The sequence below is a fragment of the Electrophorus electricus genome, chromosome 14 (genome assembly GCF_013358815.1).
Source record: "Electrophorus electricus isolate fEleEle1 chromosome 14, fEleEle1.pri, whole genome shotgun sequence".
NCBI lineage: Eukaryota > Metazoa > Chordata > Actinopteri > Gymnotiformes > Gymnotidae > Electrophorus > Electrophorus electricus.
In genome coordinates, this window is record NC_049548.1 from 6,798,647 (window position 1) to 6,814,996 (window position 16,350).

At 38.5% G+C, this 16,350-nt stretch overlaps 1 protein-coding gene across 2 annotated transcripts in view; it reads right to left on the reverse strand.

The window, feature by feature from the left end:
* grin2cb (glutamate receptor, ionotropic, N-methyl D-aspartate 2Cb) overlaps positions 1-16,350 on the reverse strand; it is a 37,293-nt gene that overhangs the window by 15,120 nt on the left and 5,823 nt on the right. For both annotated transcript variants that reach the window (XM_035533226.1, XM_027013328.2), the window contains exons 2-3: positions 13,878-14,316; positions 157-752 (exon numbers count right to left, since the gene is read on the reverse strand). In XM_035533226.1, the coding sequence (XP_035389119.1) occupies positions 157-752; positions 13,878-14,300 (1,019 nt within the window). In that variant the 5' untranslated portion in view covers positions 14,301-14,316. The remainder of the gene's footprint in view (positions 1-156; positions 753-13,877; positions 14,317-16,350) is intronic.

Sequence of the window (16,350 nt, forward strand, 5' to 3'; positions counted from 1 at the left end):
CCAGTACTGTAAAGAAAGGGAATCAATGCTTTATCCAGAACTTGGAATTAATATTCTTAACTGCAGACCAGTTAGGACTCCTGGAGGATCAAAGATCAGTGGATGTATGATTTTTTTCAGTTTATAAAAAATTTCTAGGAAAGGCTGCGGTCTCACCTATAAAGTGAATGGTTTGAATATGACTTTGCTGTACCATTGCAGTCACTGTGACCTTCAGGAACAAATCCTCTGTGCTTGTGGAAACTGTGCACACCATTAACGACCACCGCCACACCTTCCCACACCCTCTGACGTAGTGTTTTCCTCCAGCGGTCAGAGATGATGCTGATAACCCCAATCGGGAAGCTATCAGGAGGTGTGGCCTCTGGGTTTCCTGCAGCCAGGCTGGGGATGACCCAAATGTAGCCAGGCCCCAACAGCCCAACATCAGATGCCATTCTGAACAGATATTCAGCCTCCTCGTGTGAGCAGTACACCAGATACACCTGGCCATCCACCTGCTGCAGCAGTCTGCGTGAGCGGATGTCATTGACCCCCACTGACATCTCAAAGCTTAGCACATCCTGAAGCTCCCACAGGAAGTAGCTGGTATCCGTGAAAGAGCGAATATAGTCCACAAAGTTTTCATAGCCAGGGTAGAAGCTGGTAATTACCACAAAACTACCCCAGTTGTATTCCTCCATAACTTTGAACATAGCATTGATCTGCTGCACAATGGATGCACCCATCTGGAGGAAGGTAGACCCTTCAGCCTGGTAGAAAAGTAAAGAGAAAGAAATGTAGACAGGAGCTGTGAGATTCTGTAAATAACAATTACTGGACACAGTGTTATGGAGTCTTGAGTCAAACTTACAGTCACAATACCATTTTATGTAGTACTATTATGTGGTATTTGGTGCATTGTTTATGATCAGTTTATGATTTATATACCTGACAAAACCGGTAGTATGAGTTATTGATGTCACAACAGGTGGATATCTAAGCACCACTCATGACACAAAATAATTGGATTTTCTCAAGATCACTTAGCTTTGCTGTTTGAAAACCATTTGTGTTTACCTCAGTCATAACCAGATAAATCCTAGCCTAAGACATGAGCTGCATCATCATCAGGGTAAAAGCAATGTGTACAAGTATACAAATGTACACTTAGAGATTAATTTAAGAATAAATATTTGAACTATATCAGGTTTAATCTAAGATCTTGTTCACTTTAGAAGGTATGTTTCTAAACAGCAACCAAGTGAGGTTTTTTTGAGAACCACATTGCAGCCAAAAAATTATGGTTTTATTACAAAATTAATCTTCTGTGATTTCATGAATATGTAGTAGTGGACTGTTAAAACTCATTCATAGTGCACTGTTGTATCACTTTGAACAATTAACCTTGAACACCTGTCCAAAATGTGGAACATGCAGACTGGATTCACAAGCTAACAAGTTGTTGGAGTATCGATCCCCTCTGTACCGTTGGCACATGAATCAGTCGTGATTTATTACACTGCTTTCATCCATTTTTCTTTTCACTGTAATCCCTTTGAATAGATTTACAATTTAGTCTCAATATGTTTGACCATGCAATGACACAAAAACCCATAGTTATACTGCCCACCAGAATTACTGGTAACCTTGGTAACAATGGACAAAAATGCAGGCAGGCTATAAAAATGTCTTGTTGTGTATCAACTTGATCTTCTACTGATAATGTGTAAGAAAATACTTTTCAGTGAGGTAAACTTTTTAAATGAAAAAGAAAATCATTATAAAGAAAAAAAAAACATTAGAAATTGATATGAACAACATTCCCATATATAGGAACAATTTTAGGCACAGTCAAGATCTTTGGATCACTAGTGAAAACTCATGATTCCTGTCTCACAGTGATATAAATATAAGGAAGCCAAACATGCCCAGTCGTCCGTCGTCATGGAGAAGATCAGAGAGTACACAAATGAAATGAAAAAAAAAGGCTGGTGACCGTCATGAATCATGAAATAGCTATCAAACTACCTTCACATTTGAAAACACTCATGTTTGCTATTAGACCAATTCTAAAGAAATTTCAAACAACAGGAACTATAATGAAGCTGGCTGGAGGATAATGCAAGTGTATTTTCACCCATTCACAGTGGAGAAGATGGTTAGAGAGGCAAAGATCTAAAGATCACAGGTCTAAAATGGTATGAGGCCTTCATGGTTACGGCTAAGGCTGGTTAATGGTTTGATCTTCCAGTAGAATAATGACCCAAAGCATACCTGCAAATCCACTACTCACTGAAAGATGGAATCTAAAGCATCTGTAGAAACTTTATATGATGGAATGGTTTTAGGTTCCTTTGCATACGTTCTCCTGCTTTATTCAGCACTATAAGAGAAGTGTTCTCCTGCTTCATTCAGCACTATATGTGAAGTGTTCTTCTGCTTCATTCAGCACTATAAGAGAAGAATCACTGCTGTGACAAACTTTAAATGCAGGATTGCCAGTAAATTTGATGTTTTAAGAAAAAAAAAAGGATTTTTTATAACCATTTTTAAAGCTTTTTTTCTCCTTCACTTTTAACATAGGTTAATTCACGAGGGCACTTTAGGTGTACACAAACTATATAAGTATATAAACATTTGGCCTTTTATCACATCTCATAGTATCGTTTCAACAGTCTTAGTGGTTGTTAAAGTTACACACTAAATTATGATTCATGAGACGGTGTCCTCTGGCCTTATACTGCCAACCGCACTGGCCTCTCCAGCACTACATGTAGAGGCTTAGTGTGTGTAAAAGAGATTGAAGTGTCCAATTAAGCTCCAATTTGAGGAAAATGTGTGCAAAGGTCCAGGAGTGTTAGGCTGGGAGACATTTTCCCAAGACTCCTCTCTGACAGGAGCCTGCACATACCCTTGATAGGGTGATCCAGTGTCCTTCAGATAACTTCTGTGGCTTACCTAAAGTAGGCCAGCTGTGGGAGACAGCAAGGCTCAGCGCATAGTGAGCTCAGAGATTTAATGTTTCTCTTTTCATCCTTTTAAGGACTAGAGGAAAGATTGCACCCTTGGTCAGTTCTCTAGAGACAGCGATTCAATGGTGTCTAATTGGTTTGATGAAGGTAATAGTACAGTCTGCAAATAGCTGTTCTTCTTCTTTTATATTTGTCTGTGATTTGAGCATAAGAATCAAGCACTATTTTATATGTGGGAGTAATCCTACTTGGATCCCTATATAAATTTGTAAACCTATACATTGAGCAGCAATGTAGAAGCAAACAATGTATCTTGTTTTTGATTCTTTGGCCTTTGGCATAAAAAGAAAGTCCCATAACAGATGTTTTTGTATGTCAGAGCATTCATTTGAAGCAAACATAATTAACGTAATATGAAACCATTTATGTGCTGGCATGGAACCGACGTGTAGAGTACATTAATAAATGCTGTTTTCCTTAATGCCACATAAAGAGCAGATTTTAATATAAAAGAACAGACTGTATTGTGGTTAGGGACAGTTTCTAGCCCTAGTTAATAGCTATAATAAATTAAATGAATAGTAATGCCCTGTATATCATAGGCAATTACAGGTATAATCCTCAGTTTGGCAGGGGGTTAACTACATTTCCATAAAATTTGTATTTATATGCATGTATGAAAACAAGGATACTCAATGTGTACAGTTTATCATTTAATAAATTTAAATGGAATGATTTTCTAAATAATCAATCAGATAGGGTAGCTAAGCGCACGTCCCAGAAATCAGAGGATCTTATATGCTCATGCCAGAAAAGAACTTTGGGATTTTGAGTGTAATTAATAATGGAGCAATTATTTAAGCAAATAACACTGAAATGTTGAGTTTAATCTGAATAACACAACAAAGTAAATGCTTGTAGTGGTGTATAATGAATTTATAAATTAAAATTTTGCATAGTTTATATAGTATACAATTATTCAACCTCTACTGCAAATTAGGTTTTTGAGCAAAATTTACAAACTTTCAGCTGTTTGTAATAAATCAATCAAACAAGACCAATTTAAAGAGCTCAATACAATGAATATAACAAGTGGTTATAACAAGCTGTTTTCAAGCGCTGTAAATTTGAAAATTAGAAAATATTACCATGTGAAAATTTAACCAATGTTTGACAATTGGCCACCCTCTTAGCATCTCTGTTTTATGATTTCCCTCTCATGTCATTGTTTTCCTTTACTTCCTTGTTCCGCTCCTTGGTTTCGTTTTTTCCACCCCTCGCCTGTTCCTCTATTCCAGTCCGTGTTTTGGTTCTCCCTGTGCCTATGTTCACCTGAGTCTGTTTAGTGCCTGATTGTCTTGGTTATTTAAGCCCTGTGTTTTTGTCTTCTAGTTTGTTGGTTATTTTGGTAAGTTAGGATCATTGTATTGTGTCATGATTATGCTCGCCATATTTGTTGTTGCCCATGCTTTACTGTTTGCTGAGTTTGTGTATTACCTGCCTTAGTGTTTTCCCCTTGTCTCTGTTTATTTTGGCCTTCATGTTTGTGTTTCCCATGCTTACTAAACTGCCTCCTGCATATGCATTCTGCCTCTTGCCTGTTCCCGGTGGGATCGTTACACAATGTGACCAGTCTGGTGATGCAGATATGCCTTGATCATTCATTGGCCAGGGAAAAGGTCTAGCAAAAAGTAGAAAAAGGGAGTCAGATCAAAATTTGAAAGTAAATGCCTTGACATACCATGCTTGAAGTACCAAAAACGGGTCTCCTTGTCAATACTGCGCATATGTTGGATGAGCTGCTTCCCCCTGCTCTTTTGTGTAGTGTAGCATACATGCCACTGCCTTCTCAGTCTGTCAGCCCATCACAACAAAAATTCCTCTTCATTGATCAGCAACAGTGGCCATTTCTAACCAGGCGTATGGTGTCTGGATGTGTGTTATCAGTGTTTACATTGGGGTCTGCTTCCTTCAATCCTCACTTACCATGCAGGAGAGAGTGGCTTCGGGCTTGCTGTTTGAGCAGCCTTGCCCTACAGCACCACCACATCTCTGGCATCAAACTACAGAGGCTCCAGTGGATAGGAACTTTCACAGATTAGATGTGTGCAGGACTGCACAGATGACACAAGAACTTGATTGTGAACACAATTGTCATTGCTGTATTCATTGAAACTACAGGCAGCAATGCAAATATATACTTGGAAAAGCAATTAAAGTGATCAAAAGTATTCAGTTAGAGGCAAGTTATAAAATTTTGGATGTGTGCAATCAACGAGCATGACCAGAAGTGGAGCAATTGTGTAATCTTTGGCATGCTCACCCTTGCACAAGAGAAAATGCGTCAGGTATAAACCTAGCTTACAGCCTGATTCATACGGAATGTGGACATGGAAACATCCAGAGCATTTGCATTGCTCAATGTTCACCTATTGCTCCACCGTCTCTGGTGACTGCATAGTTGCGTGGCGCTGGAAGGCAAAGCTGCTCAAGAAGCCAGAAGCTGCCCGGAGGTGCACTCTCCAACACAGAATAAAGAAGGAACAAAGGAAACAGATCCAAATGTAAACATTGTACATAGTCAGACACCATGAAGCTGGTTTGAAGGCAATTGTTGTTGATCAATGATGAGGAACTTTTAGATGTGTGAATGGATGAAGAAGATGGAGAAGACGATGGCTTGTAAATCATTTAAACACTATATAAAAGCAGCAGAATGAATTTTGCATGCTCATCCAACAAATGTACAACACTCATGATGAGATTCATTTTCTGTACTTCCAAATGTCTACATACCGCAAGGAGTTTACATATAATCTTTGGTCCTACACACTTTTCCTACTTCCTGCTAGAATTTATCTCTGACCAATAAACATTTGAGGTATGTCTGTGTTACTACAAGGACTGGTCATGTTCCATTTTTCAAGTGGTATGTGCCCATTTCATCCACATCACTTTGCTCATGAGCCTGTGGCATGTCTGCATTCCCACAGTAGGTATAAATCAGAATCAGGCCTGAAGGTGGGATTACTCTTTCCACATTGAGGGTTGTGTAAATATTAATGTATGGGGAGCATGTTCTCCAAGTCAACTAAAGCCTTGTTCATACTGGTTGTATGGCTCTGGACCATCCGTGTTTCTCGATGTTCACACCTCTTGTGCCACTGTCCTTGATGACCATGCACTTTGACACCAAAGCAGGAGTGGCACTGTAGGGCAAAGCTGCTCAAGCAACAACCCCAAAGCTGCGCTCTCCCACACAGTAAATGAGGAACAAAAGAAACACACCCTAAAATAAACATACACTGATCACACAAGGTAAAACATCATGGAGCTGGTTAGAGGGCAACTGTTTTTGATCAAGGAAGAGGAACATTTGTTAACAGATGGAGAAGGCACACACAATCTGTGTCTGGCCAGTAGGAATAACTGTCAGTGACAACCAGGAAATTGTGCTTCCCCTTTTGTGCAAAGTCCAGGTGGACTCGCTGCCATGGCCTGTTAGGCTAGTTCCAATTATGAACAGGAGTGGTGGCAGGTTAATTCCTGTCCAGTTGATATGTCTGGCAAGCACTGACACATTACTCTATATCTGAATTAAGGTGTGGCCACCAAAAATGGCTACAAGCTACCACCTTCATTTTGACCATTCTTGTGTGATTTTCATGCATTTGTGGCCGCAACACCTTAGGTATAATCACCCAGAATCTCCACATTACACAGTCACTTTTTACAGTTAGTTCTGTATTTCTCATAAAGTTCTGCTTTAGCTCATTTCCAGTTCTATATTTCTGCATACATTTGACCTTAAACATTCAACTCAAACAAATGAGACAAAATATTAGACTTTGTCATTTATTTATTGAGGAAAATGATCCAATATTACATATCTGTGAGTGGCAAAAATATGTGAATCTTTAGGATTAGCAAATAATTTGAATATGAAATTTGAGTCAGGTGTGGTCAATCAATGGGATGACAATCAGGTGTGAGTGGGCATGCTGTTTTATTTAAAGAACAGGGATCCAGTGAAGCCTGATCTGCACAACTTGTTTAGTGTATTATGGTGCTAACAAAAGATTTCTGAGGACCTTGGAAGAAGAGTCGATGCTCATCAAGCTAAAAAAAAGGTCACAAAACCATCTCTGAAGAGTCTGGACACCTTTCTATAGTCAAATGTGTACGAATAGAGGAAAGGTAGCTTCTAAGCAACTAAGGACCTTTCTAACATTGGCTATATATTTATATTTTGGAGAAGGAAATTCTGCATTCCAGCATAAAAACCTCATTCCTTCTGTGAAACAAGGTGGTGGTAGTGTTATTGTTTGACCTGTATTGCCGCAGCTGGGCCAGGACAGGATAAATTACAAATTACGACAGCAAATTCTCAAGGAAAATGTTAGGCCATCAGTCCGTGAGCTGAAAATGTGGGTCACGCAATAAACAATGACAATGAACCTAAGCACACAAGTCATTCTACCAAAGAATGGTTAAAGAAGCAAGGTTTTGGAATGGCTAAGTTAAAGTCCTGATCTTATTCCAGTAGAAATGTTGAGGAAGGAAGCAGTTCATGGGAGGAAACCCACCAACATAACTGAGTTGAAGCTGTTTTGTATGAAGTAATGAGCTCAAAGCCAATGTGCAGGACTAATCAACAATTACTGGAAATGTTTAGTTGCAGTTATTGCTGCACAGGGGTTTTGCACTAGATACTAAAAGCAAATGTTTACAAACTTTTGCCAATCACAGATATGTAATACTGGATCATTTCTCAATAAATAAATGACAGAGTATAATATTTTCTCTAATTTGTTTGATTTGGTTCTTTTTATCTGCATATCAGTATGACAGTATGATATTTTAGGGCTTGTGTGACAATCTAAAGTAGTTTTAGGTCAAATATATGCAGAAATATAGAAACTTCTAAAGGGTTTAGAACATTTTAAACATCACTGTATGTGTTTTGGTCAATCATTTAAGGTAAAATGTAAAGGTAAACTGGTTTACCCTCTGTAACAGGAGATCTAGTCTGGTCTTTTGAGCAATCTCCACTGAGATAACCAAAAAAGATATGGAACATACTGATATGCAGCTAGAATTAGTGATCATCTTTGCAGCCTAGCTGCTACTAAGAACACATGTTTTTGATCCTAGAATCTTCACTAATGGTTTGTGGTAAAATGGCGATACAAGTAGTCATTAAATTTGGTTACTTCAAAAATGATAAGTGCTTCCTTTTCAATTTGTGAATAATTAATCAATATGCAGGAAATATAAGCAATGCATCCTTTGGTAACTGGTGAGGCATCACAGGCTAAAATTGTAGGCAGTCTGGGATTGCAATGATTTAACACTGTGGCACACAAGAGTCTTTCCTTGGTGCTCTCAAAAGAAGCCTGGCACTTTTCTGTCCAGGACAACACTTTGTCTCTGTGTAACAGCTGTCAATGTTTTAATTTTTGCAGACAGGTTTGGTATGAATTTGCCATAGTAATTGCCAGAAAATATCTTAAATCTGACATGTTTTTAGCCATTGGCACTATCTCACTTCTGTTTTGTTTTTTTTTTGTTTGTTTTTTTATTGGATGCTGCCCCTTCAAGTTTATCATGTGACCCAAATACATAGCACTGTTTTGGAAGAATGGGCATTTAAACCCTCATTCATCTAGCCTCTTTAGCACTTTTTTTCAAATTGCTCAAATGTTCCTGCATGTCTTTTTTCATGCTCAAAATGTCAGATAACATGTCGCCCTTGCAGAATTTGGTCCATGATGTGCTGAAAAATTGCTAACGCATTAGTGACACTATATATAGGCCTTGTTAGCATTAATTGTGAGAAATGGTTTGCTTTTCTCATCCAGTTGCGACTGTGTATAACCTTGGGTCAAATCCAATTTAGTGAACTGTTTTCCCTTGCCAGTGTTGAAAACAAATCCTGCATTTTTGGCAGGAGATACTGATCAACATCCAACCAGGGATTAGTGGTCACTTTGTAATCCCTGCACTTTGTATACCCATCACATTTTGAAATATGAATGGTGCAGTCCATTTACTATGCAATACAGAAAAGATTACTCCTGGTTCTTCCATCTCAATTAATTTCTTGTCGACAGCTTTGCTCAGTGCATGAGGAACTGACCTAGCCTTGGAAAATTTTTTGCCTCGGGTGATACTGCCACACTGGCAGTTTTCCCCTTGCACAAATATAGGCCTTGTTGAGTGTTAATTGTGAGAAATTGATTGCTTTTTTTATCCACTTGCAATTATGTATAAGCTTGGGTCAAATCTCTGCAAATCCCACTGAACACTGCTTGGAGCACACCTTTTCCACTGGATCGTTTATTCACTTTAGACCAGTCTAAATGAAGAACTTGAATCCAATTTCTACCCTTTAGAGCTGGTCCTTTGCTGCGGGACACTAACAACATCAACTGTAACTGCTGGTCCCACAATCTACCTGGACTTTCATCTGGCCCACAAAGTTTAGTGGTTGATCTGTTAAATCCTAAAATTAACATTATATAGCTGTAATTTCACATTTTGACACTGTTTCCCTGAGATTAGACATTGATGTCTCAGTATCTACTTCCATACATAGCTTCACCCGATTACATCGTAGCATGATTTGGTATGGTTTAACATACTCACAATCTGTTTTCACAACTTAAAGTTTCACAACTTAAAGTTCTGTATTTGCTCCAGTCTGCATTAACACGGTTCCTTGGACTGATGTTTTTCTCTCGTCCACAAAATTTACCTCTGAACTTCTTTGTGGATGAAAACTTGGCTGTCGACCTGCCAGTACCATGTCATTGAAAACCCTTGTGAGTGGCATTGAAAGTACATTTCCCCTTGCATGCTTGCTCCAAATGTCCAACAATACCACATCCTATGACACTGGAATTCTTTGAATCTGCATTCCTGTAGCGCATGTCCTCTACCGCTACATCTGTAACATTTGTTGATGGCGAATCCTTTTTTTTTTTTGTGGTTCGTCTTGGAAAATTCCTTCTTCTCATTATTTAATTTATTGCAAGCTAACATGATCTACTTGAGGCTCTTGCTGCAGGGATTGCCAGCTGCTAGTGGTACATGCAAATTATATTCAGTATTTTTATCCATGACAATCCTCCACTGCTGGCAACATGCAACAGTGTGCTGCACAGCTCCTTGCTTGTGATGAAACATAAAGACTGGTCCCTTAGCTCATCCTCTAGGTTAGCACCAAAGTCACACCTGCATGCCAATCCCTTCAAGACAGCCATGTACGCCGTACACGTTGCTTACAATTACAAAAACCAAACCTCTCTGTCAGCACATTCTTTTCTGGTGTGTAAAAATCCTTCAACACCTTTAACAACTCTCCTAAGCACTTTTCACAGACTTTAGCTAGGGCTACCTAGTCCTTCAGCAATGCAAATGTTTTTGGCCCCACGACCGACAAAAATATGGCCCTGCTCTGATTACCTTTATTGCCATTGGCTAGCAAAAACTGCTGCAACCTCATTCATAGTTTTCAAATGTTTCCACCATCTCATTGACCACTAATCCCACATTGCTGCTACACAGCGCCATGGCTCCCCTTTTACTTTAATAATTTTTTCTTATTCTTTTCCTTCTTGGTGGCAATCGATCAGCTAAAACAGGAAATATAAGTACGGAAGAACAGAAATCCAATCCTTGTCAGCAGAACCTGTTATGTATATAGTCAATGATCTAGTCAACTCTGCTTTATTTGCTGGACGCCAGGAGTCCATACGAAATCAAGAAGCAACTGTACAAGAAACTGTGCCATATGCATTTTGCCAGTTCTGTCAAAAAGGTTCTGTCAAAAAGGTCAGAGTTTTTCTTAACCAATCAGAATATGAGAAACTTCTCCCCTTGAACAAACAATAAAAGACTATTAGAAACAATCCCCTTTTTATGCTGTACATAACATCAGTAATTCTGAATGTCAAGGCATTTACATACAATCTATGGTCCATCCCCCTATTCCTACTTTCTGATAGACCTTTTCCCTGGGCAATGAAGAATTGATGCATTTCTCTGTCACCAAACAGACTGGATGAATTAAAATTTTTGAGTGGTATGCACCCTCGCTCTCAGCCCTTGAAAGTGGTCTCTGCGCCCAAGCATTTTATCCACAATTGTGTCACTCTCGCTCGCGACCTATAGCACGTCAGCTTCCACAGCAGGTAAGACACACGCTTCAGACTTCCTTTACTTCTGTCGGCACAGCAATGCACACATCTCTGCCATGAATGTATAGCTCAGGCTTACAACAGTTTTTTTTCTAAATGACGTCTTATTACTTAGTGGACCTGAACACAATTTGAAAAATAATACCTATCCATGAAACTGCTCTCTTTCCCCACTTCCTTCTCTTACCTTACTTCCTCTCTACTCTACTTCCTTCTTCATCTAAATCACCTGACATTGTGTTTCCATATAGGTATAAACATATTTTCCCACTCTATTTGCATAATATGCTATCTCAGCCAGTACCTAATTCCTTTTATTCTAGTCTACAACATTTGTATGACATGTTATGAAAATAAGCACTCACACACAAATAAATTGTACATGCTGAAAAAGTCTATAATTGTTTAAAGAAAAACTTTTATGTATGTATATTTGCACATTTATGTTTTTGATCTTGTCTGTACAGTAACTGATTCTATCAGTATGAAATCTGTCTAGCTCAGGGCCGATAGAATCTGTTTCTGGATAGCCCTACTTAAACACACTGGATTTCATTTGTCTGTTACCTGATATGTTGTATTTAAGGAAAGAATTAATCAAACTGGATTTTAACTGTTTCTTTGTCTAAAATAATTGTCTAAAATAATTACGTGCATCTATGAGCACAAGGTCACCAAAAGATTCGTTTTTGAAGGTGCTCTAACTGCAGCTTTGACATTCAGCACTTACACACAAAGCAGGGCCAGTTTTCATAACTTTGAATTTTATTCCAAACATTGTGAAAAACAAAGCAAGCACTCCCACACTGTGTTTATAATACTGGAATATATGAACCAATATGAACCATGTGCTGTCATTCAATATCAATATTTTTACACATTTATAGAGACTCTCATCAAGGTTTCTTTTTGTGGCACCATTGAACAATGCAATTTTATGCTGTTTCTAGCATTGAATTTCAGGCCATCTATTCAGTGCCTTTCTTTATCTTAATCAATCACAAACAGAAACTGGGACATGACACTAGGACAGAGTGTTTATGCTCTATTTCATAACCCCTATTGATTCAAAGTACTCATAAAGCTTAACTGTTAGATTTGGACTTTGACTATTTCTTTAACATGTACTGTGAAAATGCAGATAACACTGATTAGTTTTCATTTCGTGTTTAAAATCACAATGTGCATATTCTAATTAAATTAAGGTCATGAATTTATCTGTTACGATTCTGACCATCTATGGGAAATTTATGATTATGTGCATTATTGATTCTGCTGCTTATTCTGCTTTATACACTGATTATTTTCAGGAACAGCTCTTTGGAAACTGCATGTTTCCCTTTAATGTTACAGTCCTGTTGGCTTTTATAGCAGGTAACTGATCCCAAATAAGACATTGACAACTGTAAAAGAAATGCAGCAAATACACCGTTTCACCTGTCTGACAGAAATAAGTGAATCTCAATGGGAGTACGGATGACACTGAGTTCCTTCCATAAATTTAGCAATGTACCATTTATTTTTTGCCTTAATGTGAAATGTTGCTTCTATTCATCGTCTATTCTATCTGCAGTACCAGTGTGGTTGATACAGCAAGAGAGATTTTGGTAGTGATAAATAAGATTAATATGTAGATCTGACAAAAGAGTAAAAACCCAACAAAGTAATCTGAACACTCTTGCCCTGCATTGACAAGGTAAATACCTCAGTATAACATGCAGTCCTCTTTTGCAATATTAATCTATTATAGCTGCTTTCAAGCAGCATATCTACTTCTTGTTGCTAGCAGTTGCCTGAGAACTGAAATATTCTCTCAAGGACCCTAATCATCTTCGTTTCTTGCTGAGCTACTCACTCCCATGCATGCTTGATTTATTTTCAGTAAATGATAAGTACCATTTAAAACTGTGAATGTAGACTCTGTAACTGGGTTAGTTTACTGTTGAGTAAACTTTCCCGCCTGATAATTGGCACTAAGCTTGCAGGCTAGCTATATATTCCTCAGTCAAATCGAAAGCCTTGAGATTTGCACATGAGATTTGAACTGGATCCTCAGTAATCATTACTGACATTGATGTTTCATTTAGATTAAATTACTATCTTAAGAACGTATCTGGGTAATCTTTACACTTTGAACGACTGTAGAGCTCAAGTGCCATGAAAGATGTCTTAATACTGCTAAATATATTACTTTCAGGTCTTGAACTCCTCTTTGGCTTATGGGCCACTTATGGAATACTTTGTAGTAGCTTGTTTAACTAATAAATAGTTCCAAAACAGATTTTAATTAGGACACATACATAGAAGAAAATGGGCCAAACAAGAACATGAGGAAGCCTTTACGAGGACATTGTTCTCATTGAAATAAAATTCCCTAATGCTAATGCTAGTCTAACTATACTGTGCAAAGTACTAAGAGTTTGTCTTCCTAGCAATTCACTAGATCTGTGGGGATTGCACTTATTTTTTCAATAGAATATTAATTTAGGTGTTGCAATCTCCATGGACAGTAGTTGTCTTATATGGTTAATCATTTTGATTAGCAGTACCTCATTCCGATTAGGAGGCTTTTAACTTCCTAACACCAAGGAATAACACCTGTAGATGGAATATTTATGATTTGGAGTTGTAATGTCTTCATCTTTCATCCTGTTTGTCACAAACCCAGTCTGAGCATTCTTAGCATATATATGCTGAGCCTGACTAGCAAAATGGCTTTTACCTTGTGAGGGATGACCAGGGCAGACCCACCGTTGATACCCACTATGGGAATGGAAGTCTGGGAAGAGATGAAGTCTAGGATCTGAGCCACAGCCTCTGAGTCAATGTCATCCTCGAACACTATACCATGGAGACTCTCGGCAGCCATAGCTTGACAGAGGCGTGTCAGCAGCGCACTGGGGTTGGTGTCATTCACCAGCACAGTGATGGGATTTACATCCAAAGGCAGGTCAAGGAAGTTCTCACGGCTCAGGCGTCCCTTTATCTCAGCCTGGTGGGCAGAGCCGCTGAACACCACAGCCACGTTAACCGTAGGTGGTCCAAAGAAAGGACGCCCCTGGCAGTGCGTTGCAGCACTAAGCAAAAAGGGAAGGAGGAGCAAGAGGTGGAAGGAGAGGCTGGAATGCACCTTGGGAATGGCCATTTCAGCCACCTACAACCTGGAAACAGAGTGAAAATAAGAGTTCAGTAAACACAACAAGAAGAAGTTTAAAATAGCTTCTTGTTTGCAAATGCTTTCTGTCACTTGTAATACCAGATCGCCTGTGCTTCGGTCCGTGTGTGTGATTGCATTTGTGAGCGAGCATGTGAGGGACAACAGGCCATTAGCAGTCCGAGAAAGAAACACACAGAGAGGTCGACAGGGGACTGGTGACTAAACCTTGCTCTCTCAACACTACCCAGTGGCCACTATTGGAAATCACTAACTCACAGATGGTTGTCTGTGGGTTAGTGGCACAGTCACCTAAAGAGAGAAGGAAAATCAGAATGCCATGCTCTGTTTCTGTGCAGGATCTGTGCTCTGCTCTACACCTCTAATAAAGAGGTGCTACGAATTCTGTGTGACTCGATGACCATAAATCGCTTTTGTTTATGAGTGTATGTCTTGTACATACAATTTGTCTGGCATATTGCATGGACCACCTCTGAAAGTAAAATGTACATATGGTGTTGCAAGTTTGTTCCTGTTCTGATGTCATTTTATGTTACAGAGATAGATAGATAGATAGATAGATAGATAGATAGATAGATAGATAGATAGATAGATAGATAGATAGATAGATAGATAGATAGATAGATAGATAGATAGATAGATAGATAGATAGATAGATAGATAGATGTACACATGCATGTTAATATGCAGTGTAAATGCAAGACCACAGATGGGATATAAATATGGTCAGTATGAATATACTTATAAAGTTGTTACTTATTTGTTCTGTATTGATTGCTTTAATGGGGTAAGAGTGATAAAAGAAAAAGGTCAATGAAATACTGGATGGAGGGACAAGTGGGGTTCAGAAAGACAATGCTTGTGTACCAGAGGAAAAAGCTGTACAGCTGCATGCTGGTTTTAGTTTGGATTTGTTGGAAATGTTTCTCATGGGGACATTTGGGGCTGAGGGTGGTCACGTTACCTTCACCCAGACAGACTTGTCACTGTAGTTTGTTCTAGGCATCTGCTAAGGTGAACTAGGCAATAATGGAACATGTGATAATCTTGTGATAGTGGATAATGCTGAGATTTTTTTTTTGTTTGGCACAAAGACTTAATGTGCTGTTTTGGGTTTTTTGTTTTGTAAATTATGTTTGTTTGTTTTTTTTAGCTGGGAATGCTAGTGATGGTGGTATCCAGGAATTAGAGGATCCTAAAAACACTGACAGCTGTGCTGTTGATGTTGATGCTGGCCAGCCATATGTGGTCATAGTCATTAGCATACAGAGAGAAGAGAAAGCAGATCGCCTTGCAGTGCAACTGCAGATGCATTTGTGACAGTCTATATTTTAGGGATAATGTGACATATTTTCAAGTCTACAAACAAAATTCTAGGTTTTGTATGCTAAAGATATATGTACACTAAATCGGAAATCCTAAACATGATTTAAAATGTACTTATTCAAAGGTACAGCATGACATCTTTTTTTTAAACACTATATAACTTTGAACACAATTTGGTGTGTGTTAACACTTCATAAATACATTATATGTTATTGTTTTTTTATTTGCTGTAGTTCATGTAAACATAATCCTATCTGATCTTACAATATTACATTTTTATGAATACCACAGACAAAGCAGTCTGAAAATGTTGTGTACTGGGCTTGTGGTTAAGTACACCTTTGGCATACTTCTTAAAAAAAAACCTTGACAGGGTCATTTTCTTTTGTCATTTTGCCTGTGCTGGTCAAAGACTTGCTATTGTTACATCTACTTGTCTATTTAAACTTTTTTTCATTGAAGTTCTATAAAGCAACTGGTTTGGTGATTGGTTAATGTGGCAGTAACAGAGTTCTAGGTGAAACTGTAGGATGCCACACAAGGGCTCAAACCCCATGACCTTTGCATTCTTCCTTTAAGTTCTTTTTGAGCCTATGCTGCAAAATGTCATTAGCAGAAAGAATCAATTAGTGTTACTCATCGTTGAGCATGGTATGTCCTAGAAAAGCACTGCAGGACTGCAACTCCCTCATAA